The sequence below is a fragment of the Hyalella azteca genome, unplaced genomic scaffold (assembly GCF_000764305.2).
Source record: "Hyalella azteca isolate HAZT.00-mixed unplaced genomic scaffold, Hazt_2.0.2 contig7447, whole genome shotgun sequence".
In the NCBI taxonomy this organism is placed as follows: Eukaryota; Metazoa; Arthropoda; class Malacostraca; order Amphipoda; family Hyalellidae; genus Hyalella; species Hyalella azteca.
In genome coordinates this window covers 22,613-50,348 of record NW_025937572.1, presented here as the reverse complement: position 1 = coordinate 50,348, position 27,736 = coordinate 22,613, and the positions used below count along the sequence as shown (strand labels likewise).

General features: G+C 41.5%; 2 protein-coding genes across 2 annotated transcripts; both read right to left on the bottom strand.

The window, feature by feature from the left end:
• Positions 1-1,327: 1,327 nt before the first annotated feature.
• Positions 1,328-22,669, bottom strand: LOC108680942. Its single transcript, XM_047881257.1, has 17 exons — positions 22,296-22,669; positions 19,532-19,636; positions 19,140-19,278; positions 18,479-18,601; positions 16,142-16,482; positions 14,832-15,667; positions 14,340-14,474; positions 12,668-13,296; positions 11,755-11,790; positions 10,919-10,999; positions 10,047-10,192; positions 9,493-9,562; positions 8,165-8,331; positions 7,623-7,734; positions 6,697-6,788; positions 6,056-6,190; positions 1,328-5,412 (listed from the first exon to the last, which is right to left on the bottom strand). Exons 1-17 carry the CDS (start codon positions 22,313-22,315, stop codon positions 5,208-5,210), a joined length of 3,372 nt encoding a protein of 1,123 aa, XP_047737213.1. The 5' UTR covers positions 22,316-22,669; the 3' UTR covers positions 1,328-5,207.
• Positions 22,670-24,563: 1,894 nt separating this feature from the next.
• On the bottom strand, positions 24,564-27,523 carry LOC108680951 (the record flags this gene model as incomplete). Its single annotated transcript, XM_018169883.1, is given in 4 exon segments — positions 24,564-24,908; positions 25,862-26,053; positions 26,587-26,755; positions 27,504-27,523. Coding segments are annotated over 4 exon segments (678 nt in total), but the record flags the coding sequence as incomplete, so codon positions are not given.
• Positions 27,524-27,736: the final 213 nt, after the last annotated feature.

Here is a 27,736-nt window from a genome sequence, read left to right as displayed (position 1 = left end):
GACATGCATAACATTCAACAGTGAAGTCATAGATAGCTGAAGGAATTTAAGCTTACACATTTTGAACATAGCACTCAAGGTTCTACATGCGCAGGAGAAAAGAACACATGCACAGAGCGATCAAAAGTTTCCTTAACTTGATCTTAGTAAATACACGAATAAATCATTAACTAAACCTACGGAAAAATCATTACGCTAAATATGAAGCGAAAATAAAGCACAGAATAACTACGATATTTATTGAATAAATTTAACTAGACGCTGTAAGAAATTAAATCAGAAGTAATGGCGCAAACGAAATAAATTGGTTTGGTTTGTACACTCGACGATAATCTTACGATGCGACGCTCAACGTAGATTGCATTTCTCGACTTAACTTATTTCAACAAGTTCCTGGAGCAAGAACTACTAAAGTTCTCTATAGGAGTAACATTATCAGACCAGCGAAATGTCGTCACAACGGGTAAGGAAACGTAAGACATTTTCTACAGGAACGACTCTCTGCAGGCACGTGTAGAACGCGGTATCTACATTGTGTGCTTATAGTAGCCATGAACAACGCGTGCGTCTCTATATATGAACAAAGAAAAGCAGAGAGATCAAAAGAATGCAGCACACGCAATATAAACCTGAGTACAGCAGCACCTTCAACTAATCAATAATTATTACGATGGCTCACCACGCTCAAAGCAACAATAGAAAGGCATCATAATGACGGTAATGTTCACGACATGTACAGGCACCAGCATATACAACCATGAGCTTCGCACCCTCGCTTCGTGGTTACACTGCTTCTAAAGCAGCGTTAGGATTGTATCTAACATGTTCCTGTATCTAACAAACGAGTACTCTGTTCATAAAGTGGTTACACCCTCCACTCGAGGGTGTAACCACTGCGTGGTTACACCCACGCTTCGTGGTTACACAGTGAAGATGTTTGATCTAACCTCACACCGCTCACTTCACTCGCAATTAACTTCAAATAATAGGAAGAAAATACGACAAACTCGCCCGTGTGAGAGGCACGCAATCGAATATTATTTGAGTCTATGCACACGGCGTAGGTCTTTGAGCATTATATCGTATCTTCGTAGGCATTATATCGAAAAACGATATTGTAATATATATCGAAAAACGATATTGTATATAATATATATCGAAAAACGATATATATTTTATAATATTCGATAATGATTTCATACACTTACGATCGTTTACTACGCCACACCCACAGATAAGAAGTGTGCAGAGTGGCAACGGTCAGCAGTACGCCGTACAAAAAATACATAATTCCAGTTACAAGGTAGAGTATTTTGATACGCATAACCCAATTAATATCCTTATAATGTAGAACGTAGTTAAGAATATATGGTACATATTCATTACAGCTACCATGTAAAGGGTACAGTACAGAAGAGCAGCATACATAGTAATGGACTGGAGTAGGTCGTAGTGTTACAACCTCTATTGCCTTACACTAACTGTGCCGTGTGCACATCAATGAGTGACACAAGTAAACGTAAAGTCTTTAACTACTAACAATTATCAGTTATTTTAAAGCTTTCATGTAACCTTATTCATGTCAATAATTTTGACATAGTTGTTCAGTTGTGCGGAGGTCTTGGTATTAGCGGAGCCAAATTCAAGTCCTTTGGTCGACGGGCATTAATAAAAAACTTCGTTACCCTAGTCATTTTTGAACATTTTGAATAAGGAACTCAAGTAAATATGACACACGATTGTGGCGAATTATGATTAATAATGGAAGAGAACCAGAGAAATAATTTACTGTATAAAATAAACTGCACAGGAACACAAGACGGAGAGAATCTGCGACTTAATGCATAAATGCAAATAAATGCTCGCTGTGCCATTTAACATGTACGCCATGGATACTCAATGATAGTCAATTTAATCAGTTTCCAGTCCATTGATAGGAGAAGAACCGCTCAAAATCACCCGCTCAAAATCGCGCGCCAACCTGCCAGAAATTTGTCAATGTCAAATACTACCAAAGATTACGAATAAGTGTCAGCTTTCAATCATGTTCACCACTTGTCAGTTCAACTTCGTGTCCTTGGGTTTCAAAAACTAATTGTGATTGCATTTTATTTTCCTCACTGAACTATCATTAGCGCAGCGAATAATTTTACTGTTTTAATTGAAAGGACAGCCGCTGGGACCAGGTGCAAAGCAGGTGGCAACAGGTGCATATCCAAACCAGATTATATTCTGCTGCATTTTATCAGTTGAAAACAGTTAACATTTTTAGTGAAGTGGACAATAACAAACTTGAAATCTTTCCTAACTTCGAAAATGTTCACGTACCTCCGGGAGACCATTAGTGTACCAATGATGGTCTGCGTACCAATGATGGTCTGCGTACCAATGATGGTCTGCGTACCAATGGGGGTCTGCGTACCAATGGTGGTCTGCGTACCAATGGTGGTCTGCGTACCAATGATGGTCTGCTTACCAATGGTGGACTGTGTACCAATGGGGATCTGAGTACCAATGATGGTCTGCGTACCAATGGGGGTCTGCGTACCAATGGGGGTCTGCGTACCAATGGGGGTCTGCGTACCAATGGTTGTCTGCGTACCAATGGTTGCCTGCGTACCATAGTTCGGTAGCACCAAGAAGGGAGCATTTGCTATCGTGTAAGGACATTGGGACACAAGCCCCGGCATAGGAACTTAGAATTGGCTCTTGAATAAAAAATGCAATGACTTCAACGAAAAATTAGGAAGAGAAATCATAGCTCTATGATGAATTGGAGAAGCGAAAATAAATCGGTGAAGTACTCACTTGCGACGAAGAGCAGCAGTTGAACAAATAAAAGTTGAATTATTAACTTATTCAGGAAGCTATGAGCGATGGCAAACGTGGTTGGCTTATTGAATATATAGAGCGAACACCAAGCCCTTCACGTACTTTTGTTCCCAGGACACTCGCTACAAGACTGACTCAAAAAAGCTATGCATTGAATGTAGACAAGAGGCAGAGATTGGTCAATGGCATTAATTTTGGTTTGTTTCATCGAATCTTTGGTTTAAAATTAACATAGGAGCATAGTAGTTTATCGTTTCAGCAGACGACACCAAGGCACAACACAGAGAGATTTCAACTAAGTTTAAATGACAGCATTTTAGAATATATTAATTTTCATCAAAAATACGCTTTTTGGTGGAGCCAAATTACGGAAAGTTAGAGCCAATAACCATTAGTTAATGTTAAGCGACAGCACGCTCTTCAGTTCATTTCAAATAAAGACTTGGATCAAAAATAAGAATCCAACAATAAAACAACTTCACGACACAAAACCTAACCAAAGAATACTTAAGCAGTAAAACAGACAAATCGATTTCCATTATCTTAAAGTTAAAGCTTTAACAAAACTCACCCAAAGAAACCATAAAAAAACTAGCCGAATTTAATGACGAGAATAACATTTTCATAAGTTAAGCTATAGTAGCTTTCGCAGTAATTCGAGTAATGAAGAAGTGAACTAATAGCAGCTGCGTCTTTGACATTATCAAGTCAAAGTCATACGAGTCATTACAAGTCGTCACTAAAACGAAACAGGCGAGAATGTTTAAAATTATTTTAAAATTTGTGCGCAAATACATAGAGCTTTAAAGAGACGCTTACGACGAGCCGGCGCTGGCGACAGGCACTTGACCAAATGAGAGAAGCAACATAGAAATGATAGAAAATATGCTTGAAAATACATGACCAGCAATATACATGCTAGCGCCACACATGGTCAGCAGTATACGTGCTAGCGCCACACATGGTCAGCAATATACATGCTAGCGCATGTATGTAGTTCATAAACGCTTCCATCATCAACCTGATTTGCTTGGAACACAAACAAGTCTATTTACAAAACGCTTGCATTAATGAAACCGAACTGCAAATCACAACATTAATTGAAACGAAAAACATGGATGATGTGAGGAATATCTTTGTGGGTTGTAAAATTAAAGCTCTACCAAAAATCAGCCCTCACTTGGCACAACTCACGTAGAGATAGCAATTGCTACATGCCTCCACTTTATTTTGGGCAAAAAACAGTTATCAGAAATATTAACCTATAGGCAGCGCTAATGAAAAAATTCATAAAAGAAACTACGGATGGGTGGGAAAACATTAACACTGTTTCAATGTTTGGTTTCTGAATACTTAATTCGTACTAAGCAAATAACTTATCCCTATAATTATCAGAAAACAATTCTATCAAAATCGAACTGCACGACCATTTTCGCTGCACCATCACTTGCGCGCCAATATACACAGCAACGTAGGAAGAGAAATCACAGCAACGAATTATACACGGCGTGTCATCATTTCAGGGATGTGTTGCTTCAAGAAAACTAATCTTCAATAAAACTAATCTTCAATAAAACTAATCTCAAAATATTAGTGGGAGGGACTGAGTCGTACACACTTATTATTATTACAATCGTCATTCGAATGGCTCTGATTCCCATAAGAAGTCAATTATAAAATTGCTTAAATCATAGTGGCACACCTGTACACGAGCCACATACAATCTATTGGTTTATAATTACACGTTTTAAAGCTAACAATACACAATAATCAAAGATGAGATATTTACTTCCCGCCCAGCGGGGCGAAAAAAAACATACATTTTAATTTATTTTTAGATACCAGGGTGTTACGCTGGTCACGTTCCTATTGGGCATACAACATGGTAAATCGCACGTAAATATAACAAATAAAACCTATTCTATGAATAATAGGTGTAGGTGGTGGTATCAAACAACCATCACCGCGAATGTTTTCCATAAGGAGTCTGAAGAAGGACATTTCCTGACAAGTGTTGTTATAGATGACCAATGGAGCAGGTGTTGTTTCAACACTCGTAGGTGGTATCAGACAACACCCTCCATGAAGAGGTGTTGTTTCAACACTCATAGGAGGTATCAGACAACACCCTCCATGAAGGTGGTGTTGTTTCAACACTCGTAGGAGGTATCAGACAACACCCTCCATGAAGGTGGTGTTGTTTCAACACTCGTAGGAGGTATCAGACAACACCCTCCATGAAGAGGTGCTGTTTCAACACTCGTAGGTGGTATCAGACAACACCCTCCATGAAGAGGTGTTGTTTCAACACTCGTAGGTGGTATCAGACAACACCCTCCATGAAGGTGGTGTTGTTGCAACACTCGTAGGTGGTATCAGACAACACCCTCCATGAAGGTGGTGTCCAGGTTCTGTATGAGGAGTCTGAGGAAGGCCATTTCTTTGCGCGTGTTGTTGTAGATGACGACGGGGTCAGAGCTGGTGCACCGCAGGCAGTTGGGCGCCATCACCATCGCCAGGTTGTCAGCGTTCATCTTCGTTGCTGCCACAATCTCAGGCTGTGCGAAGTACTGCAGGAACCTGCCCACACATATCAAAACTTACTCAGTGTTAGAATAAACGTATCACCCATCTGCAACATGTACTGCGAGTTGTCGGATTCTAGCGTAATTTTTATGTCTCTTGCCTTATTTCCCTGTAAGAGGAAGCACCCGCTTTTATTATCGCTCTCTAGCTTCTGGTCTTCCGCCAGAGCAGGTTGTTCTTAGTTTCGGTGTTAAAGTAAACCTTAGCAGAAGATGTAGCTTTCATTCAATCCCACAACCGTAAGACTATCATGCCGACGCACAGTGAAAACTCAATACTCAGCATATTCGGTACTTAATACAAGACATTCATTTCATGTCTGTATAATTAATCAGTGTCAGTATACAGGCTCATTGAAGTCAGAACACGGGCTCACCGTATGAGGTAGGCCAGCACAAGGCTCACCGTATGAGGTAGGCCAGCACAAGGCTCACCGTATGAGGTAGGCCAGCACAAGGCTCACCGTATGAGGCAGGCCACCACAAGGCTCACCGTATGAGGCAGGCCAGCACAAGGCTCACCGTATGAGGCAGGCCAGCACAAGGCTCACCGTATGAGGTAGGCCAGCACGAGGCTCACCGTATGAGGTAGGCCAGCACAAGGCTCACCGTATGAGGTAGGCCAGCACGAGGCTCACCGTATGAGGTAGGCCAGCACGAGGTGGTGGGTGGGGGGCAGGCGCTGTAAGACCTCCAAGGCAGCCGTCGGGTTATCGTGGGCCTCCACCGCAGCGTCATAGAGCGCGCTGGGGATCAGCGGTTCATGCAGTTCTCTGCACAACATTTTATATTGAGCTCAGAGAGAACATGTACAACATGTGCACTAATTTTCCTTCGTTAATTTTAAACTTTAATAAATAATTCTTAGTTTACAAGAGCATCCTAGGAATGTACAAATTTTCTTGTAGGATGGAATAAATGTCAGACACAAACACGAATGGCGACAATGCAACTCTGATGGACGACACAGTAAGTCTAACACAAAGTCACAGGCCACAGAGGGAAATGCTATAGTCCAAACCGGAGTCTGGGGTTCAAGAGCTGTGAAAAAAAAATGAACGACACTAGCAGTCTTTTGCCCTTTTTTCTCAACAGAAACTTTTCCTGTTACCGGTCCATATTGTACAAATAGCATTGACAATTTTCAATTTATCTGTAGTCAATAGACTTGAAAAGTGCTCATTCATCACAGTTATCAACCAAGAGCTTAATCTTACAAAGCTGAATTTCAATTATTGAATGATTTGTAGGTTGCACGCTAGATAATTTAATGATTTACCTGTACCAGAGCTTGAGTACCGCAGCAGCCACGTGGGCGTCCCTGCACTCCCCGACCTCCCACTGCTCCACCTGCTGCTTCACCTCCTGCACCTGCACGAGGAACAAGCCAGTGAATGCTTATGTATCTATACAGTAGCAGAGGCTAGTAACGTATAACCTAACGGTCCAGCACTTGAATAGGGGACGAGTTTGTAAGTGAAAGAAAAGTGGTGCACATGCGCGACAAGTTTGTTAGATTTAGAAAGGTCGGTAGTTTGAAGTCGCAGGGAGCAATTGATCCATTTGCAACTTATTGCCTATCTGGAAAAAAGCTGGGAATTGCCAATGAAATACAAATTTCTTTATGACTCTGAAAATAAAGATAAAAATAAATTCTGAAGGAGACAAATAACCAGGTTCATGCAAACAAATATAGTGCGCGAGACACCACGGCCGCATTGTAAAGGCAACTTTAACCATGCAGGCCCAAAACATTCGCTTCGCCATTTTTTTAGCGAATGTCGACAGTTCATGCAGTTGCACTTTCAAGAATTTTTCCAATCTGTGAACAAGTCGTGGCTTTTTCTACCCATGAAATAATTAATACACAAATTTCAGGGATATTTCTCCTCACTGAATGGTGTAGTAGCCTACATGCCACCGAAGCCTAGGCACAAATAGAACACACGTTACATTTCAACTTTATTAGGCGCCCCCACACGCCATCTTTATCTTGCCCACTAGTGAGGCGCACCAAACATTCTCGGTGTAACCGAAAATGTTTATTAATTTATTAATGAACATTTTTGTTTATTTTTTATTATGTTTATTATTATTTTGTTTATATGTGTGTTTATTTATATTTTGTTAATGTTAATATATATGTTTATTTATATTTTGAAAATGTTTATTAATTATTTCGGTAACATTATACTAGTGGCTGACCTCGTCGCTGTCGGCGGGCACCCTGAAGATGCCCTCAGTGTTGGTGCCCTGCAGACGCAACACCTCCTCAGACAGCGCAGTCTGTACCCACGGTAGTCGACGGTATGGATACCTGAACAATTCAGAAGATCAAGCCATCCGTATATGATGAAAATGTTCATCAACATCGATTTGAACTAAATTACTCACATTAAAATTGAATGAAAGTATTAAAAAATTTAAATCAGAACTCACTGCAGTGAGTGACAGAGAGCACATTTTCTCGTCGACGAAAACGTGGTCACGGACGGACAGACGGACGGACATGGCGAGCACAATAGTGCATTTTTTCCATAAATGAGAAAATGCGCTAAAAAGGCTTTGGTGCTGACCCAAATGATGCACATACTAAGCTATAACTGAGCCAGTCAGAGTCCGCTCAGCAGCGGACAGAAACCCTTCTAATTCAAACAATAATGCACTCATCTTGCAACGCTATTTCAAACTAAATATTTATACAGCATAATTCGTTACATTCACTTAAGCTGCAAATTGGAACGCACTTGTCGCGCTGCAGCTGCATCACCTCCTCCAGCATGCTGTTGAACATGCTCACTCTGAAGATGTGGAGCTTGGCCAAGTCCAGCTCTATGGCGCACGGCTTGCGGGTGGGAGGCCGGGTGGTACTACGCGCCAGACGCTTCTGGCACACGCCTGCGTAGTGCGCTACCTGCGGGTGATCAGGAGGTGCTTGGTGACCAGGGCCTATACTTTCAAAAGAAGTTAAGAGATCGTAAGTTCATCAGCCAATCATTGGCGGCCTTTCAAGCAAAATCCACCAATCATAGACAAGAAAATAGGGCGTAAGTACTTACGTTCACAATATACTTTCAAAAAAAGTTAAGAGGTTGTAAGTTCATCAGTCAATCATTGACGGCCTTTCGAGCAAAATACACCAATCATAGACAAGAAAATAGAGCGTAAGTACTTACGTTCACTTAGCGAATTATGAAAGTTTAGGCCAAGGGCACATACTTTCAAAAGAAGTTAAGAGATCATAAGTTCATCAGCCAATCGTTGACGGCCTTTCAAGCAAAATCCACCAATCATAGACAAGAAAATAGAGCGTAAGTACTTACGTTCACTTAGCGAATTTTGGCAGTATGGCCCCAGGCAGGGCCCATACTTTCAAAAAGAAGTTAGGAGATCGTAAGTTCATCGGCCAATCATTGACGGCCTTTCCAGCAAAATCAATCGATCATAGACAAGAAAATAGAGCGTAAGTACTTACGTTCACTTGGCGAATTTTGAAAGTATGGCCCCAGTTCAGTGGAGAATTTTATGAGCGCGCTTGATCTTAATGTGAGATGAATGTGTGCATGTTCTTTGCAAGCACAGTGCGTTAAAGCGAAGCATTGGCAGCAAGTAATTCTACAGGCTTCAGTAATGGAGGTGCATTAACTATAAAATCTTCGAGAACTTTGCCAGCTTTCAAAGAATCATCAACGGACTTAAGTAAGGAATAATTACTGCAAAAATAAAGCAATAAACTCCATAATTTATTAGATCAAAAATTTCGTTCGATAGCGAATGAAATGAATTAAAAACTTCTCTTAGATGAGGCGAATACTTCTAGACATCATGCTTAATAATATTTAACATACGAATCAAAGGTGTGATTATGGGGTATAAGGTATAAGTAAGGCATATAGAAAAAGGTATAAGATAATTACACAAGAAATAAGGTTTAAGTAAAAAATTGATAACAAGCTTGACGTCGGCAACGAAAGCAATACCCTAATCCCTTGCTGAAGACAATACCTGGATGAGTATTGGCCACTTGTTGACCTCAGGGAAGAGCGTGTGGTAGGTGTGGTTGTTAGGACAATACCTGGATGTGTATTGGCCACTTGTTGACCTCAGGGAAGAGCGTGTGGTAGGTGGGGTTGTGAGGACAATACCTGGATGTGTATTGGCCACTTGTTGACCTCAGGGAAGAGCGTGTGGTAGGTGGGGTTGTTAGGACAATACCTGGATGTGTATTGGCCACTTGTTGACCTCAGGGAAGAGCGTGTGGTAGGTGGGGTTGTGAGGACAATACCTGGATGTGTATTGGCCACTTGTTGACCTCAGGGAAGAGCGTGTGGTAGGTGGGGTTGTTAGGACAATACCTGGATGTGTATTGGCCACTTGTTGACCTCAGGGAAGAGCGTGTGGTAGGTGGGGTTGTGAGGACAATACCTGGATGTGTATTGGCCACTTGTTGACCTCAGGGAAGAGCGTGTGGTAGGTGGGGTTGTGAGGACAATACCTGGATGTGTATTGGCCACTTGTTNCTTGCTGTGGTTGTCTGTAGTCTGCTAGTGTTCTCACTTCCTGTGGTTGTCTGTAGTCTGCTAGTGTTCTCACTTCCTGTGGTTGTCTGTAGTCTGCTAGTGTTCTCACTTCCTGTGGTTGTCTGTAGTCTGCTTGCAGAGTTGCACGAAGAGCTCGTCACGCAGACACGGCGACGCGTGCGCCATGCCGATGATGTCCAGGGCTACGGAGCTCAGCGTCATGTCCGGCTTGGGCTTCCGGTCCACCATGTACACCTGGCACGGCGACAGCACATTAAGCACAGTCACATGGTCATAAAACACATTATGCACAGTCACGTGGTCATAAAACACATTATGCAGTCACGTGGTCATAAAACACATTATGCAGTCACGTGGTCATAAAACACATTATGCAGTCACATGGTTATAAAACACGGGCAATAATTAACAATATTAAACACGGGCCATAATACTAAGGCAATAATTACAAATATTATTAATTTACAAATATTGCAATAATTTGCAGGCAACACAACATCTGGTACGGCGACAGCACATTATGCAGTCACATGGTCATAAAGAACATGGTAACAATTTACTAAGCTAATAATTAGAAATATAAATAATTTACTAATATTGCGATAATAATTTGCGGGCAACATAATCACATGGTCATAAAGCACATGGTAACAATTTACTAAGCTAGAAATATTACGATAACAATTTTCAGGTAACATATATAAAGATAAAATCCGATGATAAAAGTCATCAAGTTGAGACAATTTGCATGCTACAAAAATAAAGATAGAATTCGATGATAAAAGTCATCAAGTGGAGGTAAAAATCTGGGCCTACACTTTCAAAAAAAGTTAAGTGATCCTAAGTTCATCAGCCAATCATTGACGGCCTTTCGAGCAAAATCCACCAATCATAGACAAGCAAATAGAGCGTAAGTACTTACGTTCACTTAGCGAATTATGAAAGTATGGCCCCTGGTACCTGCACGAGACGGAACATGTCGCAGGCCGCAGTCTTGAGGTTCTTGTCGACCGTTGCGAGCAGCGGCTTCCTGATGCTGTCCTGAGAACGAAGCAATCAATTAGACACTCAATTAATATAATATATAATTTAAATTTTATAATGTATACTCAATGAAAATATACAATGCGACCAAGGGCGGCATATCGACGCAGAATCCCTAGCAAATATTGATGCAGTCTACAGTAATTCGTCTAGTAAAAATCATTACAAAGCTTGCGATAAGTACAACAAAATAAATAATAAACGTACAACAAAAATACAAGAATAAGTACAACAAAATAAATGAATAAACAAACTTGAATTTTAAAAGAATTTTCACCCGCAAACAGTTGTGCACCCAAATCCAGCGGTACATTATTAAGAGAGAAACACGTTCGTCAATAAGCTGTGTCCGAACTAATGCCTTGCCAGGTAATTACTACGGAATATACACCGAGCGATGATAGATTATTCCGAGCTTAATGATAAGTATATACCGAGCGATGATAGATTATTCCGAGCTTAATGATAAGTATATACCCTGTCTCTTATACACATCTAGATGTGTATAAGAGACAGCTCCTACACCGTCCACTACACTCGCCCCCTGCTTACCAGACAACAGTTAAGCTCCTACACCGGACGCTCCTACACCGTCCACTACACTCGCCCCCTGCTTACCAGACAACAGTTAAGCTCCTACACCGTCCACGAATAACAGAGGAATGAGTGATTCGCTAATATTTATCGTACTGGAGTCGGACCAAGTTATGTGTATGAGGAGTGTTATAGGCGGACAACAGTTAAGCTCCTACACCGGACGCTCCTACACCGTCCACTACACTCGCCCCCTGCCCGGTCATATGGCGTCCAACATCACAACCACCTCACATACTATACTTATATGCAAGCGTCACGACACTGTTACTTAAACATATAGAGTTCATAAATTAATAATTCATAAGATAGATTAGATCCTGTTGAATATTCTGATATTTTATGGTGCCTGCTATAACTCGCTGATGCAGGTCTCGCGTAGTTAGCCTCACGACTGTAAAGATATAAGAAAACTAAGTGTGTAAGTGTGTGCCACGGCGAGGGCTCGCACTTTCATAGCTTCTTTGAAAGTGGTACATTTTAATAATAATAGTAATAATAGCGGTTTCAGCGTTATTAGGCCGTAGGCCTGTCGCCGATTCTTAACATCGCAGAACATTCACAGCATTTTGCGGTCTCGAACTCGCAACTCACTGCTACAATTCTGCTGTGCTTAACCGCCCGGCCTCCTTGCCGATTCTGACCAGAAACTGGCGCACAGAGCTGGGATCGAACCCGCGCCTCTCTGCGCCAATCTTGGTACTCTGAACTGTAACCACTGGGCCACCCTGTTTTCGGACGTTAGTAGGACCAGAATGACTTCCTGACACCACTACAACTACAGTTACAAGCTGCCAACTAGGGCAAAATGCACAGCAATAAAATTCCTTGAATTACTTATTTGAATATGTTCAAAAATTAATTTTAAGATAGTAGCTACGCATTCATCGTTATCCACGAAAGAAAGGCAAAATTTCTGTGGAAATTTTGTTCTAAAAATGGTATCCTACGAATTTTTTTGATAGTTCTAAGTTACATGACGTCTTTTAATGTGTTTTGGTATTTCAACAAACGTTGCTTAATATGGCTCTAGATTATCATAAAAAGCAAGCGTATATGACAGACTCTAACCTGTCTGACAGGCAAAGAGACACCGGCGTCTGCTGAAGCGTTTGCCACGGAGAGTTTGGACAAACTGTCTGCGATGCTCTGCGAAGACGCACCGAAGCCCATGACGCCACCACCGCCGCTCTCTATGCTGATCACGCCGCTTATGTTGACGCCTGCATTGCTGGGGCTCACACTGGCATTCTTAGCGCTACTTGATGCAACACTGCCACCCACGTACGATTTAACGCCTGATATTTTAGAATTAATATTCGTTTTTGAGTCTACTGAAGGCGGGACATTGGAAGTGAAGGGTAAACAGCTACCAGACTTGCCGGGAAACATTGCGGTCGTGGACGTCTTTAAAGCGAAAGGCTGCAGGGACGTGTGCACAGAGGACGGCTTGCCGTGATGGCTGGACGACGACTGAAGTCCTTGTGACGTCTGCAGAGGTGGAGTGAAGAACTGCGTGTAGGTCTCGTCATCGGCGAGGTAGTTGATCTCATCCAAGTTTTCCTGGCTCGAGGAGTCGGCGTTTGAGACGGCCTCGTCGTCAGCGAAATGGTCGCTGTCGTCCATGCGGTGTTCGGCGTCAGAGTCGCTGTGCAAGGAGTCGCCGTCCCCGCCCAGCACGCGGTCGCCGAGGCGGTATCCTGCGGGTAAAGGGCAGATTACAGATCTTGGGCAATACGTTCAAAACTCGCTAAGTGAACATAAGTACTTACGCTCTATTTTCTTGTCTATGATTGTGGATTTTGCTTGAAAGGCCGTCAATGATTGGCTGATGAACTTACGATCTCTTAACTTTTTTTTTGAAAGTATGGGCCCTGGCACGCAACAAATAACAACGTGACTTATGAGAATAGGGGTGAAAATGACACGAACAAATGTAGAAGAACGCAATGCAAGAAGACTGTGCCGTGAGGGAGACAGAGTCGAGAGGGTGAAAAGTCATCAGGAGTACTATACCGAGGCAGGGAAAGGGTAATAAGAAATACTGTACCGCTGAAGGAAGAGCCGAGAGGAAGATTGTCCGATATATGCTTACCTAGCAAAATGATGCACCTGAACTGCATGTTAGGCAAGATTATGAGCGCCTAGAGAGATGAGAGCTGCAGAGAAACTGCCGGTAGGTTATGATCAATGTAAACTCAGCATCAATACTGCGCGGTCAGAAAATTTTGTTCTTCGCACAAGCCTATGAAGCTTGGGGGTTTGTGTTGACCGGCTAGCCTTGGGGTACCTGGATTTCGGATAGCCTCCAGCAACCTGAGAGTTCTATGAAAGAGAACATAACTGTTTCAAGAGCTCAACATTTGACATAAACCGTTTGCTACAACCGTTCGCAAACCACCATGTGCTACCATAAACCGTTGCTACAGCTACCAAATAAAAAAACAATCAATTTATTTGGTACGCGACGTTATAGAATCCGAGCAGAAAACTAAATATCTCATTGACTGTAGACGTACCTGAGAGCTGCGCCTGCTCCAGGATGTAGTGGTAGACGGGCTGGTTGTAGACGTACCTGAGAGCTGCGCCTGCTCCAGGATGTACTGGTAGACGGGCTGGTTGTAGACGTACCTGAGAGCTGCGCCTGCTCCAGGATGTACTGGTAGACGGGCTGGTTGTAGACGTACCTGAGAGCTGCGCCTGCTCCAGGATGTACTGGTAGACGGGCTGGTTGTAGACGTACCTGAGAGCTGCGCCTGCTCCAGGATGTACTGGTAGACGGGCTGGTTGTAGACGTAGTCCAGGTTGCTGTAGAGATGCGTCAGGTCCTGGTGCCAGTCCCCCCCGCCGCCCCCCTCAACGCCCCCACATGTTTCCTCTGCGCATCAAATTATGCAAAGTGAGAAAAAACATGCATTTTTCTTATTTAAACATGCAATTAAAATGTTTTTAAAGGCATTTGTCGTAAATTTCGTCTTATTTAAACTTGATTATAAACTATAACTTCGGCGGGCAAAATTTTTAGAATTATTTCAAAGTATTACGAAATCATGATTCTAAATTTGAGTTTCCATAAACTTGACTAGAAATTTTTCTGGCGTGCTAAGTTGTGGTCTTCCTATGGAAAATTCTACCTATAATATAAGCAATCTAAAAATCACGATAGGTAAAAATTATTTGAAACATAATGTACAGATGAGCCAACAATGCCAATAAGGTAATATCAGGCGGTTACCTGAAGGAGCAGGAGCCTTGGCCATATTTTGGTGGGCTTTATTAGCAGTGTTGCAGGGGCTGCCCTTGAGTGACGCGTTGTTCGAGTTGGTATGATGAGACGACGAGTTCGTCTGGATGGTGTCAGAATCAGTTGCTGTTTTTGTGCTGCTGTTAGTGATGGTACTAGCAGTGGACCCGCTCCCGACCACAAGTTGTTTAGGACTAGAAGAAGATGAGGAGGTTGGCTTATCCACACCACGATGCTTAGCGCATTGGTGGCGACTGTGGTGGTGATGATGACTACCGCTGGAGCGGTGGTGAGAACATTTAGACCGGGACCCAGCACCGGGGGCGGCAGTGGATGACGAAGAAGGTGGACTCGTAGTAGCGTCGCTGCCGCGGTCGCTTTTCCTGGACGACACAACGTCAGGAATGCTTTTGCGGTGTCGGTGTTGCTCTGACCCGTGGCTGTGAGTCTCAGAGGCGCGGCTCCCTGACCGGGCGTGGTTCTCAGACCCGCGGCTGCCGGTAGTTCCCATGGACATGTGGCCGGAGTCAAAGAGGGAATGTTGGGAGGCATGTGGGGAGCAGCAGGAGTTGTGTTCGGTGGTCAGGGTGCTCGTACCAGAGTCGGGGAGGCGGTGTGGGGACTCCAAAGGGGAGAAGCGATGGGGAGAGTTGAGAGGGGAGAAGCGGTGGGAAGGCTCTAAGGGGGAGAATCTATGGCGCTGTGTGGGGGGAGAAGGGGAGGACTCGGAGTCTGAGTGAGGGCGGTAGGGTGGGGTGTGGTGGAGGGCCGTGTGGGCGCTGGCGCTTGCTCGTAGGGGGCGCGACTCAGCGCCGTCGTACCGATACCTGCGACCATGAAGAGGAGGCACAGTAAGGAGGTACACTTGCGGTCCAGGGCCCATACTTTCAAAAAAAAAATTAAGAGATCGTAAGTTCATCAGCCAATCATTGACGGCCTTTCAAGCAAAATCCACCAATCATAGACAAGAAAATAGAGCGTAAGTATTTACGTTCACTTAGCGAGTTTTGAAAGTATGGCCCCAATAGTCTAATTTGATTGAGAGTCTACGCGGTATTTGAGCACAAAACTTTATGGCGAGACTCGTATCGACGTATCAATAATACGTGGGCCTGCTGTACTGGGCAGTGCAGAAATAGTTTATAAGAGCAGCCTGTGTGCACCAAATTAATCATCAGGCGTTTTTAGTTGTCAGTCATCACAAGGGCTCTCAGCACCACACCTGTCAGCACCACACCTGTGTCAGCACCACACCTGTCAGCACCACACCTGTGTCAGCACCACACCTGTCAGCACCACACCTGTCAGCACTGTCAGGACGGCGGTCGAGCAGCTGGGCGTCGTATCGGTGCCTGCGATGCAGCATGGGAGTGGCCAGGCCCTCGAGCGAGTCCGACGCACCTTCAGTATGGAGGCGCCCCATGCCCCCCAGGTCCCCAAGCACCTTGCCAGACCCGCTGCCCACTGGGCCACTCATGAAGCTGTGGCTGCGGGACAGTCCCAACTGACGCGGCCTCTCCAGGCTGCCTTCAGAGGGAGGAAGTCCTCTGAGGGAAGAGCCTCCTGCGCCTACACGACCTGCCACGCCATCCAGGCTTTGCTGCTTCGCCATGTGGGCCAAGTTTGTCCCGTCAAAACCATCCTAAAATAGCAATATGAAGATTATATTACAATTATATATGGAAGCATTAACATTCATCATTCACCCATCAGCTGTTCTAAGGAAAGAAAAATGTCAATGTGATCTAAACTTTCAACACATCCGGAAAACTTCATAGTGAAGTCAGCACCAATCTAAGTAATTTTTTATCCAACTAATAAAACAAAGTCTGAGATCATAAGCATTACCTTCAAATATACATAATAGGTCATAAGTTACACTGAAATTTTTAATCATTTCCACCATATTATAAACTATGCTCATGAGTTGTAATAAATAATTAAAACACATGCAGCAAATTTGAGAAAAACAAACAAGTTTCACCAAATGATAGATAATAATGCAGTCTAACGAACAAGACACCAAAATAATAAGTTTAAGCACAAAATATTTCAGATAAATCAATACATTTGAAGGTGGCACAATAAAAAAAAACTTGCATTAGACGAATCGCGGTAATTGGAGCACGAGGAGGTTCTGGTCAGAGAGCAATAAGATAAGTTCATTGAACCAACATAGCGGGCCTATGAGTGGTACTGATTTACTCATTGCCATGAAATTTAAATGGTTCATGAGACCTATATAGACCATTGAAGGCCATTTAAATGACCCTTGAGATCAATTGAAATACAAGAAGCCCATTTAAATGACACTAGAGACCTTTTAAATAGTCCATGTCATCACTAGCACATCTAATGAAGAGAGGATTGATAGTGGACATAAATCATTCAACTAATTCAAGTTCATTGTAGCTTGTATATATACGTAGAGAAGGAAGTAACTAGCATTACCAAGCCTGTTTGATTGATTATACATGATCCCTTTAATATGCTTGTATATTTACGTAGTGAAGGAAGTAACTTACATTACCAAGTCTGTCAAGTATACATGATCCCTTTAATACGCTTGTATATTTACGTAGTGATTCATTAGCGACTCAGTTCTGACTCATTAGCGACTCAGTTCTGACTTATTAGCGACTTGGTTCTGACTCATTAGCGACTCAGTTCTGACTCATTAGACTCAGTTCTGACTTACTAGCAACTCAGTTCTGACTCATTAGACTCAGTTCTGACTTACTAGCGACTCAGTTCTGACTTATTAGCGACTCAGTTCTGACTCACTAGAGACCAAGTTAGTAGAACTTGCAGGAAAATTCATGGATTCAAGTGAAATGCAATCAAAAGGGAAATATTAATGCTATATTGTCAAAGGATAAATGTTGAGTTGGAGACCAATCATCAGGCAAGACTTTGTTACATATTTTTTTGAGTTGTTTTCCTGCAAGACAACACACCATCAAAGTTATATTGAAGTCAAGCAAAATATGAGAAACATTATAAATGAATGAAAATATTTGAATATTCATCAGCACAAATGCCTTCATCAACAAATACATAATTTTGAAATATCAATCAGGCATTAACCAAAAAGTAAATACAAAACATTATGTAAAAATTCAGTGATTTAGAGGAAAATTCAGCATGACACTGCAAACAAGAAGTTTTTCATTCAAAATTAATCATGTCATTCAAAATGAGTTTGAACAGTTGACTTAATATAAAAAAAATAACAACACAAGGAAAAGTGTAGCATTCATTTGCATAAAAATTTTGTCGTGAAGACTTTGCACAACAAACATCACAACAGTCAAACAAATAACAAAAACATTGAATATTTCAAATGATCATCCAACAAAACACAAACAAAAAAAAAAAAAATCTTCAAGGAACAGCATGACAAAGTGAATGAGCTAACCACACAACAAATAATTTCAAAATTATAAACATGCTCATATGAAAAAAAAATTAAATCGCGCAATTGTCATTTCTGCCCAGTTCATCAGATTAAGAAAATGAGCAATCAAGAAAAAACATCTTAAATCACAACATAGTATGAGACTCAATTGATTATTAAAATAATATGCAATGAAAATATGATCAGACTGGTAAAAAATGAGCTCCGCTATCAAGTTTACCGGAGCATGCGGAGCAGGAGATCTGGTAGACGGAGAGCTGCCTCTGCCTGATCCAGTTCTCCGAGGCTCACCGAAGAGCCCCACTTCAGGCCCACAGCCCACTTCAGTGTTCTGCTTCAGTTGCTGCATGTGCATTTGCAACAAATAGGAATTACAAAAAAGAAACAATACAACAAAAATATCCTAAGAAAGAGTGCTATCCACTGGATGCAAACCAAACAAAACATTTGACACTCATCAATAAAATCTATCCTGAACTTTGGTAAAAGGTAGTAATGCTTTGATGGTGGGCGGTGGCCACTGCATGGTGAAAATTTCACAACCGAGTCCATTAATCATGAAAAATGACTATACAAATATCTTATTAATCAATCATAATATATAATTATATATTATAATTTGAATATTGATAATTATATCTTTAAATAAGTAATATAACCATTTGTTTATTATAACTTTTTAACATAATAATAATTATGTTACAAATTATAATTATTAATTATTATTAATTATAGGTATGTAAGAAATTACAAATATTTGTATACCTAGGTACTATATGTATTGGTATCTGATGAACAGTGACAAATATTGGGAGCTATTTTCAAAGACCATAAAAATGAAATTAGACAACAAAAATAATTAAAATAAGAAGTTGCTGTACCTGTAACTTGGCTAGAGGAATGATGTCACAATTCTGAGGTCGCTTCCAGACGGTCTTGGATGAGGTGGCGTTGTAGTAATAGAAGCGAGCTGTCTTGCTGTCAAACAACTCCCACCATTGGTTGGCATCAAACTTTTTACTGTAATTCAAGACAAAAATATTACAAGAAGCTGAGTGAAAAGTGAATCCATGGCTTTTATCTGATCAAAGAATTTGTGACATTATTATGAACCAAATAGAATATAGATACACATGGTTAGAATGACGGTGTTACTTCTGTAACCAGTGCTTATAAAATTCAGTGATCTGAGTGATGAAATTTATTCCCTGAACATTTAAAACCTTAAAGGAATGACTTAAAAAATCAATGAACAACCTTTGAATTAACTTACTATGGCACAGAATCAGGCAGCTCCCAGACACACTGGCCAGTAGTCAGATTTGCATACATGATGTTGCGGGATGAGGGCTCTATGATCTCCACCCACTCCAGCTGCCTGGAAATAGAATGAAGTATTGAGTTATTAGTTAATTATGATCATCTATATATACATCAAATAATTTAAATTTAGATTCTACACAAGCTGTAGCTGTCACCTAGAATGACTGAACAGTAATGAAGTCAAGCACAAAGCTTGTTTTGGAAACTACATGTTCTTTAGAAGTTTTGCATGGGTTTTTGTGGTGCCACTCTATTCATATAGTTTACAAATATGGACAGTAATTAAGGAGTTTAAACAAATTAAAGTATATTAAACAATTTCATAATTTTCAACAAAATATCAGCTGCTATTCATTTTACAGAATGAACAGAAATGTCAACTAACTTTGGATAATAAAACTTTGCATGTAATGTGCATGGAATAACTTGCATTGAGAAATGAGCTAAAACTGATTTCAGATGCTCAGGTTGTAATATGCCACATTATAAATCAAATTTTTCATATGCACTTGTATACGTGGAATGAGTTCCATGTGATGTGCCTAATTAACATTCATTAGAAAATATTCTAATTCACAAAACAGGGGTCAACAACTCGTGTAGAGGTGAAAAACAAACAAATGACCATTTACTTAAAAATGTGGTCCATGTGCATAACACAGAATATATATAGATTTTTCAATATTTTTTATTAAACCATAAAATTTGGTTGTTTTTTGATCCTAATATTGATAAATGATGAAAATCAATAATAATAGGAATGATAATAATCTCGTATCTAACTGATAAAAAAGCATTTGATAAAGCTGCAAGAATAAAAAGTTATTAAAAATATGTCACTTTGGAGCCATAATATTCTAGTAAAGAGTAGGAATTGTCAAATTTTGCTTAGGTCTATGGATGGCAAAATTGCAGAAAAAAATATAGATTCCACAAATGATATTTGAAAATTATAAGCACATATATACAATTTTTTACAAATAAATTATTCAAGGGAAGTTAGCATGGCATTGTTGTCCCATTTACAGGCAGCAGCTTCTGCCCAAATTGATTATCAAATTATTAAAAATTTATCTATAAAATATAATCAATATATGATAGGTATATCATAATCAATCTTGCACAAGTCTCTTCACTCTTGCTTCCTAAAAAAGTATAGGTAAAAGCTGAAGTCATGTCTTTAAATATATAAAGAAAAATTTTTCATCTTATTATTCACCTTGTGACCTCAATACTAGAGGAAAAAAGTGTCTAGAACATAAGCAAGGGAATATAGGTATTTTTATACATTCTCAGCCAAAACTAGAGCTTTCATATCAGTGCCATATTTTGCATTCAAGATTCTGGCTAGATGAATTATCTCCTATCTATTTGTCAACAAAACTGTATGACTGGACTGCAATATTCAAAATATAGTAAAAATTGGTCATATTAGAGCCGCTAGATTTCAGTAATAAGTAGGAAAATTCTCTAGAATAAGGCAAAATCATATATAATTATAAACAGGGTGGAAATTGGAACTCTAGGAATATGGGTTTGTGGGTAAATATAGGTACTGTAAAATGGGGTTACTTTGACTGGCGGGGTAACTTTGACCACTTCTCGTTTTCTTAACAAAAACCCTCAAAACTCAAAAACGATTTGACATAAAAAAATTTTGTCAATGGCCATCAAAGGCCTAATACTGAGGCTACATAACACAATAGAAAGATTTAAAAAGTTTGCATATCTAATAGGTTAAAAAATTAATAATGTGACCCACAAAAAAGAGCTATTATTTAAAGCCTGTTGAGTACCTGTCTCTTATACACATCTAGATGTGTATAAGAGACAGATCTTACAGATGTACAATGAATTTGTCATATAATTTTCGAATATTAAAAAAATTAATTTTTCAAATTTTTTTTATTATATAAATTTTTTTTAATATAAAATTTTTTTTTCAAAATTATTTATTCTGTTAATTGATTCATGCATTGCCTCTGACTTNAGTCGCAAAAAAAATCGGTTTTCCGATGCCGACCGCCAAAAATGGATTTCAGATTCGTAAATCGTAATCTACACCCCAAAAAACATATAATTCAAAAAAAAACACCCTTTTTTTTGGATGTAGTTAATCTGCAATAATACCAATTTAATTAGGAAGTACCCCTATCATAAATTTTAGCCGGGAAAAAGTATTATTTTATAAATACAGTTTCAACAAATTTACTACCTGTGTTTACTGGTTCATAATCATAGTACAAAAGATAGAAAAATTTTCAGTTTAATGATGACTTAGTTAAGTTAGTTTATTTTATGCATACCTAGGCTAGCTAATAAAATATAACAGCAAATTAGTAATATTTAGGTATTATAGACTGTAATCACTGTATTAGTGTAAAGCAACAGTTTTTACACTTGTAACTTAAATTTACAATGGTTTACCATATACCATTTCAAAGGGCAGGGCATAGCAGGCATTGTCTTGTGGTCTAAAACTATTAAAATCAAATAATAGATGAACATGAAAGTCATTAGAAAGTATAAAACTAGATATAAATTAAATTGCAATAGTGAATAGTTTAATAAATATACTACTATTAATGCCACAGTTGCCATGCACTGCAGAAATAAGAAAGTAGGCCTACACATTTCTCATGCTCTAAACTAAAGTCTAACTCTTTACTTATAGACTGTTAAAGCTAGTACCAATAAGATAAAATATTTTGTACCTGTTGCCATTGGATGCCATCTTGCAGCTGCCCCAAAGAAAATTCTGCCAGGCCACAATTGATATTATTTCTACATCAGATGAGTTTCCACTTTGCTGGAGTCGTCAATAAATCGGAGTGCCTAATGAGCTAATCGCTAATGATTACATGACCTCTCAAGTCTCAAATTGAACAGAAAAATGATCACTGAAAGCCAACGCCCTCTAACTTCCATTAAAGATATTATTTTTCAACAGTTTGACTGTTATTTTCGGTGCAAAAGACAAAGTCATTCTCTCGGGACAAAATTTGGCTTGATTTACAGTAGAAACATCACAATTTAGTCTGACCCTCACTTCCAAAAACTCGCACCCTCGCAGATCTGACGATAGCGACTGTAAACAGAGCATTGGATACTTCGTATCGCATCTTCAGACTTGGGCTCCGCTATGCCCCCATGAGACAGGAGAAAGTGCACCTAGCTCGCCAAACTTTTTAATCGAGTTCTTTGTTCAACAATGACCATTTTTAACAGAGAATCTCTTCGCTAGGAACTCAATAAGCTGAAGTAATAATTTACAAATAAAATAAGCGACTGAGTATATTTTTGCTATTAATTAGGTGAGAGACGCTGGTAAATATCTCTGTCAGTGGGTATAATTTTGAATAGACCATATAAATATGACGTGCTTGCCATATCCCATAGATTGTTTGATTGCATGGTATTGAAAATTTCCTGTGAGTATCAGAATTGGAATTGGATTGCGTGCTGATCTCCGTTCAACTCACTTCAAGAACTTTAGATCGGTCATTCACGTGCACACAAATATTTTACTGGCATAAAAGATTCAAAAGTTTACTTTGCACCGTCAGTTAACAAATGTTCAAGTAATAATTATTGACTACAGTCATATAAGACTAAGACATTCAGTTATCTTATATATGTCAACATCCTAAAAAACAGAAACAATGTACTAAAACATTCGGCACGGTCACCTTTGCCTTCCCACCCTCCACTCCTCAAGACCATACTCTTACCATCCTCCTTCTCTCCCTAAACCTTCACTCGTTCTTCGACTATTTCTTCACACTCTCAAACATAGCTACAGTTGCTGTTGTTAGTTGTTTATGATCTGCCGCTCGTTGGCGCCCCATTAAAAGCGGCGGCTCCGTGGGAGGAGGAGGGAGCGTAGGATCCACTCCAAGGAAGTCGAAGAAGGATGGGAGTGATGAGGGGAAAGCCACAGTCGGTCTAGGGTTAGACAGCAGAGGTCCAGTGGGATTAGCAAGATGGGGTGTGAAGGGCAGCTGAAGAGGTGATGGGTGGTGTGATTTATTATGCCGCACAGTCACTCAGGGTAGAGGGCTATTTGCGCTCCAATGCGGGCAAGGTACGAGTTGAGACTCGGTGAGTAGCCAGAGCGGAGCTGGGAAAGGGCGCTTCGCTACAGTTGCTCCCCGAGGCAGACCCACATTCATTGCCATCCACTCTTCGTTTGTTCTCTCATACCCAACTTCATTTATCCCAACTATCTCATTCAGAATCACCTCAATCATACACTGTCACTTTCTCATACGCCCCACATTCTAGCAAGAAGTGCTCCTCAGTTTCCTTCTCATCCTCATCACACATAAAAATTTTGCCTTCCCTCTTGTCAGTCCACCTGTATTTACGGCCATTCACAACAGGCGTCCTTGCTCTCACACAAAACTGATGGTCCTCACCTCTACTACCATCATACATGCATTCATATTTTGGCATAGCTTTCATCCGATAGTTTTACATCGTTTTTCTTTCCTATCCTTGCTTCGATACCTTCAGCCTATAGTCTTTCACCCGCTTTATTTTATCTCTTTTCCACTCGTTTTCATCCCACTCTATTCTAACTGCACCCAGTGAAAAACAATGTTTACTTTACTACCTCCACCTACGTCATTAATTATGCGAAGATGATGGCCATTAGTTGTAGCGGTGCCGTCAGGAAGATTCCTTAAAAAGTCGTATCACAAAAAATAATACACTCAACTGACTCAAGTCAACCTTGCATGGCATTCGATTTCGTGAGCCTCGTTCTTTCGGGAACATTTCCTTGGATTCCCACCATAACTGTCCGCGGGTGAAGCACATGTAGATATATTCTCACCATATGTATTTGCAGATTCAATTGTGCTCGGAGTTTCATCTAGTCTTTAATCATCGAAAATCAAAGAGCCATCAAGAAATAGAATACGAACTAAAATTTATTGCATACATTGCGCATCAAAAATAAGTACAAGAAAACCAAAATATGTACAAGACGATTTTATTATCCTCTACTGTACAAAATCTGAACAAATCTACGAATTACGTGGCTTGGGCTCGATTGCCGGCTCAATGGATGCCTTCTTCGCGTTTGATGTTTCATCGTCTGATGAGGAGGAATCGGAATCGCTGTCGTCGCTTGATGAGCTCGATTCACTCATGGCTTCAGAACCCTTATTCTCACTAGACTGTTTGGCGAAGATGTCATTGCCAAAAAGTACGGAGAGCCTCGCTCGGACCGCGGGCTCCAGAGGCTGCCCCGAGCTGGCTATTTCGGCAGCCAAGGCCGGCGCTGACGCGGGGTCGTGCGTGCGTACGTACGAAACGCACATCTGATGGGAAAATTATTAAAACGCATTCAGGGCAAGCTTAACTTTACAGGTAAGTTGTGCGTCGACAACGGGACTTAGTGGATAATGAATGAACGAACAATTAACGTCAGGCGCAACTAGAAAAAAATGAAAATTGGGAGTCTGGGTGTAGGATAAAGTAATGGAACAAGGCTTAATTGTACGAGCCATTAAGGATTTTTGCAATACTATCTTAATAAAAGAAAAGTGTGTCAAGTTACCCTTTCACTTGATTAAAGCGAAGACGATTAACAATATTTTATTAGGACCCAAACATCAATCAAATAACTACGCTGAGAGGAGCAAGGATGCCTGAGATAATCTTAACAGTGCACTGAGACACGGCCTCTCGTTGGGTCAGCGCTAAAAGCGTCAGCTTGCGCCTAAAACACAATAATGATAACAATTTAAAGAACTTTGTCACAGTCACAGAACACCAATTTGTTAAAATTAAATTGCCAATAAATAATTTGGTGCAGAAAACTTTATTGAGAACCCATAAATTGTTAAAATGGGCGGTTATCAGGAACTGGAATAATTTCTAAACAAATATTTCTACTGCTGAGCTCAAATATTCTTATTCCTCATATAAAATGTGCAGCCAAGCAGAAACAAGACCAATGACTGCGAGCGCAGGCAATCCTGGCGGTAGTTCCTTCAATATCTGGCGGCTGGGCGAGACCAACTCTTCCATCCGCCCAGAACGCTGGTCGCTACCTAACCACAATAACTACGTCTGCCAAGCATACGATTATAGGGGCATGTCTATATTTTGAAATTATATCCTGTAACACATACGCATAAAACCTTCACATGTTACAGGCCACAACAACTGGAATATTATAAAAACACCATCTAAGAAAATGAGCGGGAAGAACAGGGTGCCGGTATTAGCGAAGAGTTAACTAGAGAAAGACAATACAGAGACTATTTACCATAGCTGTGGAGATGTCCCCTTGCTTGACAGCCGCTGAGCAGAGCTTATGCACGTCATCAGCTGGTATTTCCCCGACGACGACAGTTGCGTGCTTGCTGACGAGCTCCAGCAGATGGCGTCCCTCCTTCAGGCCGCCGCACGTCGCCAGCACCGACAACATCTGACCAGCCAGAGGCGCCGGCCAAGAGTTCTGTGCAAGTAATACTTAGTGAGAAGATTGATGGTTAGGATCAACTGGTACGTCGGGGTAGGAAAATACGCTGTATTAAGTGGGATAAAATAAAGACGAACGCACACCAGGACATTTAAATCTATGTCTTGGTGAGTTACGTCTACACAACAGCCGGCAAATTTACGATTCAAGCTGAGTAAAGCACTGAATTTTCTCCTTTGGCAATTTGCAAATTATTACCGTCAGCGGTCGAGGAGGGAATGACAAAGAGATAGTATTATCCTAATATTATTACCCTAAACAAACACGTGATCGTCACCTTGGTCCTGGAACAAACGCTACCCTCACCTTGGTCCAGGAAAATATACAACACTCACCTTGGTCCTGGAAAATATGCAACACTCACCTTGGTCCTGGAAAATATACAACACTCACCTTGGTCCTGGAAAATATATAACACTCACCTTGGTCCTGGAAAATATGCGACACTCACCTTGGTCCTGGAAAATATATAACACTCACCTTGGCCCTGGAACAAACGCTCCCCTCACCTTGGTCCTGGCTCGCTCGTCCAAGCTCTCCTCCATGGAGGTGATGACGTAGCCCAGAATCCTGGCGAGCTGTTCACTGAGCGGCACGCGCTGCCCCAGCCGCTCGCTGCTCAGCCCCAGCAGTCGCTGCTGCTCCTCGCGCTGTCCGTCCCTCTTGCCCTTGTGTGACCTGAGCCATCAATTTATTTACTGCTGATAACTGGCAGTAATTCTTACAGGATCCAGGATAAACGCTATTAATTCCTTATCTTTAATACAGATAGATCTTTAATTCGCAAGTGATACGAAAGCGGATCAAAGCACCAAAATTATTGAGCCGTCGAGAAGAGACGAGAAAGATGTTCAAGTGAATAATGGCCCCAAATAAATTGCAAGGAAACATTACAGCTTTACATTACGGTGAGCAACACCAAGGAAACTTTCAGCAAAACATTACGACTAGCGGCCTTGGTGACGTGGAGACGCACCTGTCACGTTGGGCGACGTCAGGGACGCACTTGTCAGGTTTGGCGACGTCAGGGACGCACGTGTCAGGCTGGGCGACGTCAGGAACGCACCTGTCAGGCTGGGCGACGTCAGGGACGCACCTGTCAGGCTGGGCGACGTCAGGGACGCACCTGTCAGGTTTGGCGACGTCAGGGACGCACCTGTCAGGCTTGGCGACGTCAGGAACGCACGTGTCAGGCTGGGCGACGTCAGGAACGCACCTGTCAGGCTGGGCGACGTCAGGGACGCACCTGTTAGGCTGGGGGACGTCAGGGACGCACCTGCCAGGCTGGGCGACGTCAGGGACGCACCTGTCAGGCTGGGCGACGTCAGGAACGCACCTGTCAGGCTGGGCGACGTCAGGGACGCACCTGCCAGGCTGGGCGACGTCAGGGACGCACCTGCCAGGTATGGCGACGTCAGGGACGCACCTGTCAGGCTGGGCGACGTCAGGGACGCACCTGTCAGGTTTGGCGACGTCAGGGACGCACCTGTCAGGTTTGGCGACGTCAGGGACGCACCTGTCAGGTATGGCGACGTCAAGGACGCACCTGTCAGGTATGGCGACGTCAAGGACGCACCTGTCAGGTATGGCGACGTCAGGGACGCACCTGTCAGGTATGGCGACGTCAGGGACGCACCTGTCAGGTTTGGCGACGTCAGG

What these genes read in the sequence shown, in the direction of transcription:
- LOC108680942 (XM_047881257.1), bottom strand. Translation starts at nt 22,315, where the DNA reads ATGGCATCCAATGGCAACAG. An exon ending in CGTCCTGACAGTGCTGACAG is followed by an intron (nt 15,668 to 16,141) that starts GTGTGGTGCTGA and finishes TCATGGTCGCAG; the next exon opens with GTATCGGTACGACGGCGCTG. An exon ending in ACGGTGTAGGAGCGTCCGGT is followed by an intron (nt 11,000 to 11,754) that starts GTAGGAGCTTAA and finishes CTTCGTTCTCAG; the next exon opens with GACAGCATCAGGAAGCCGCT.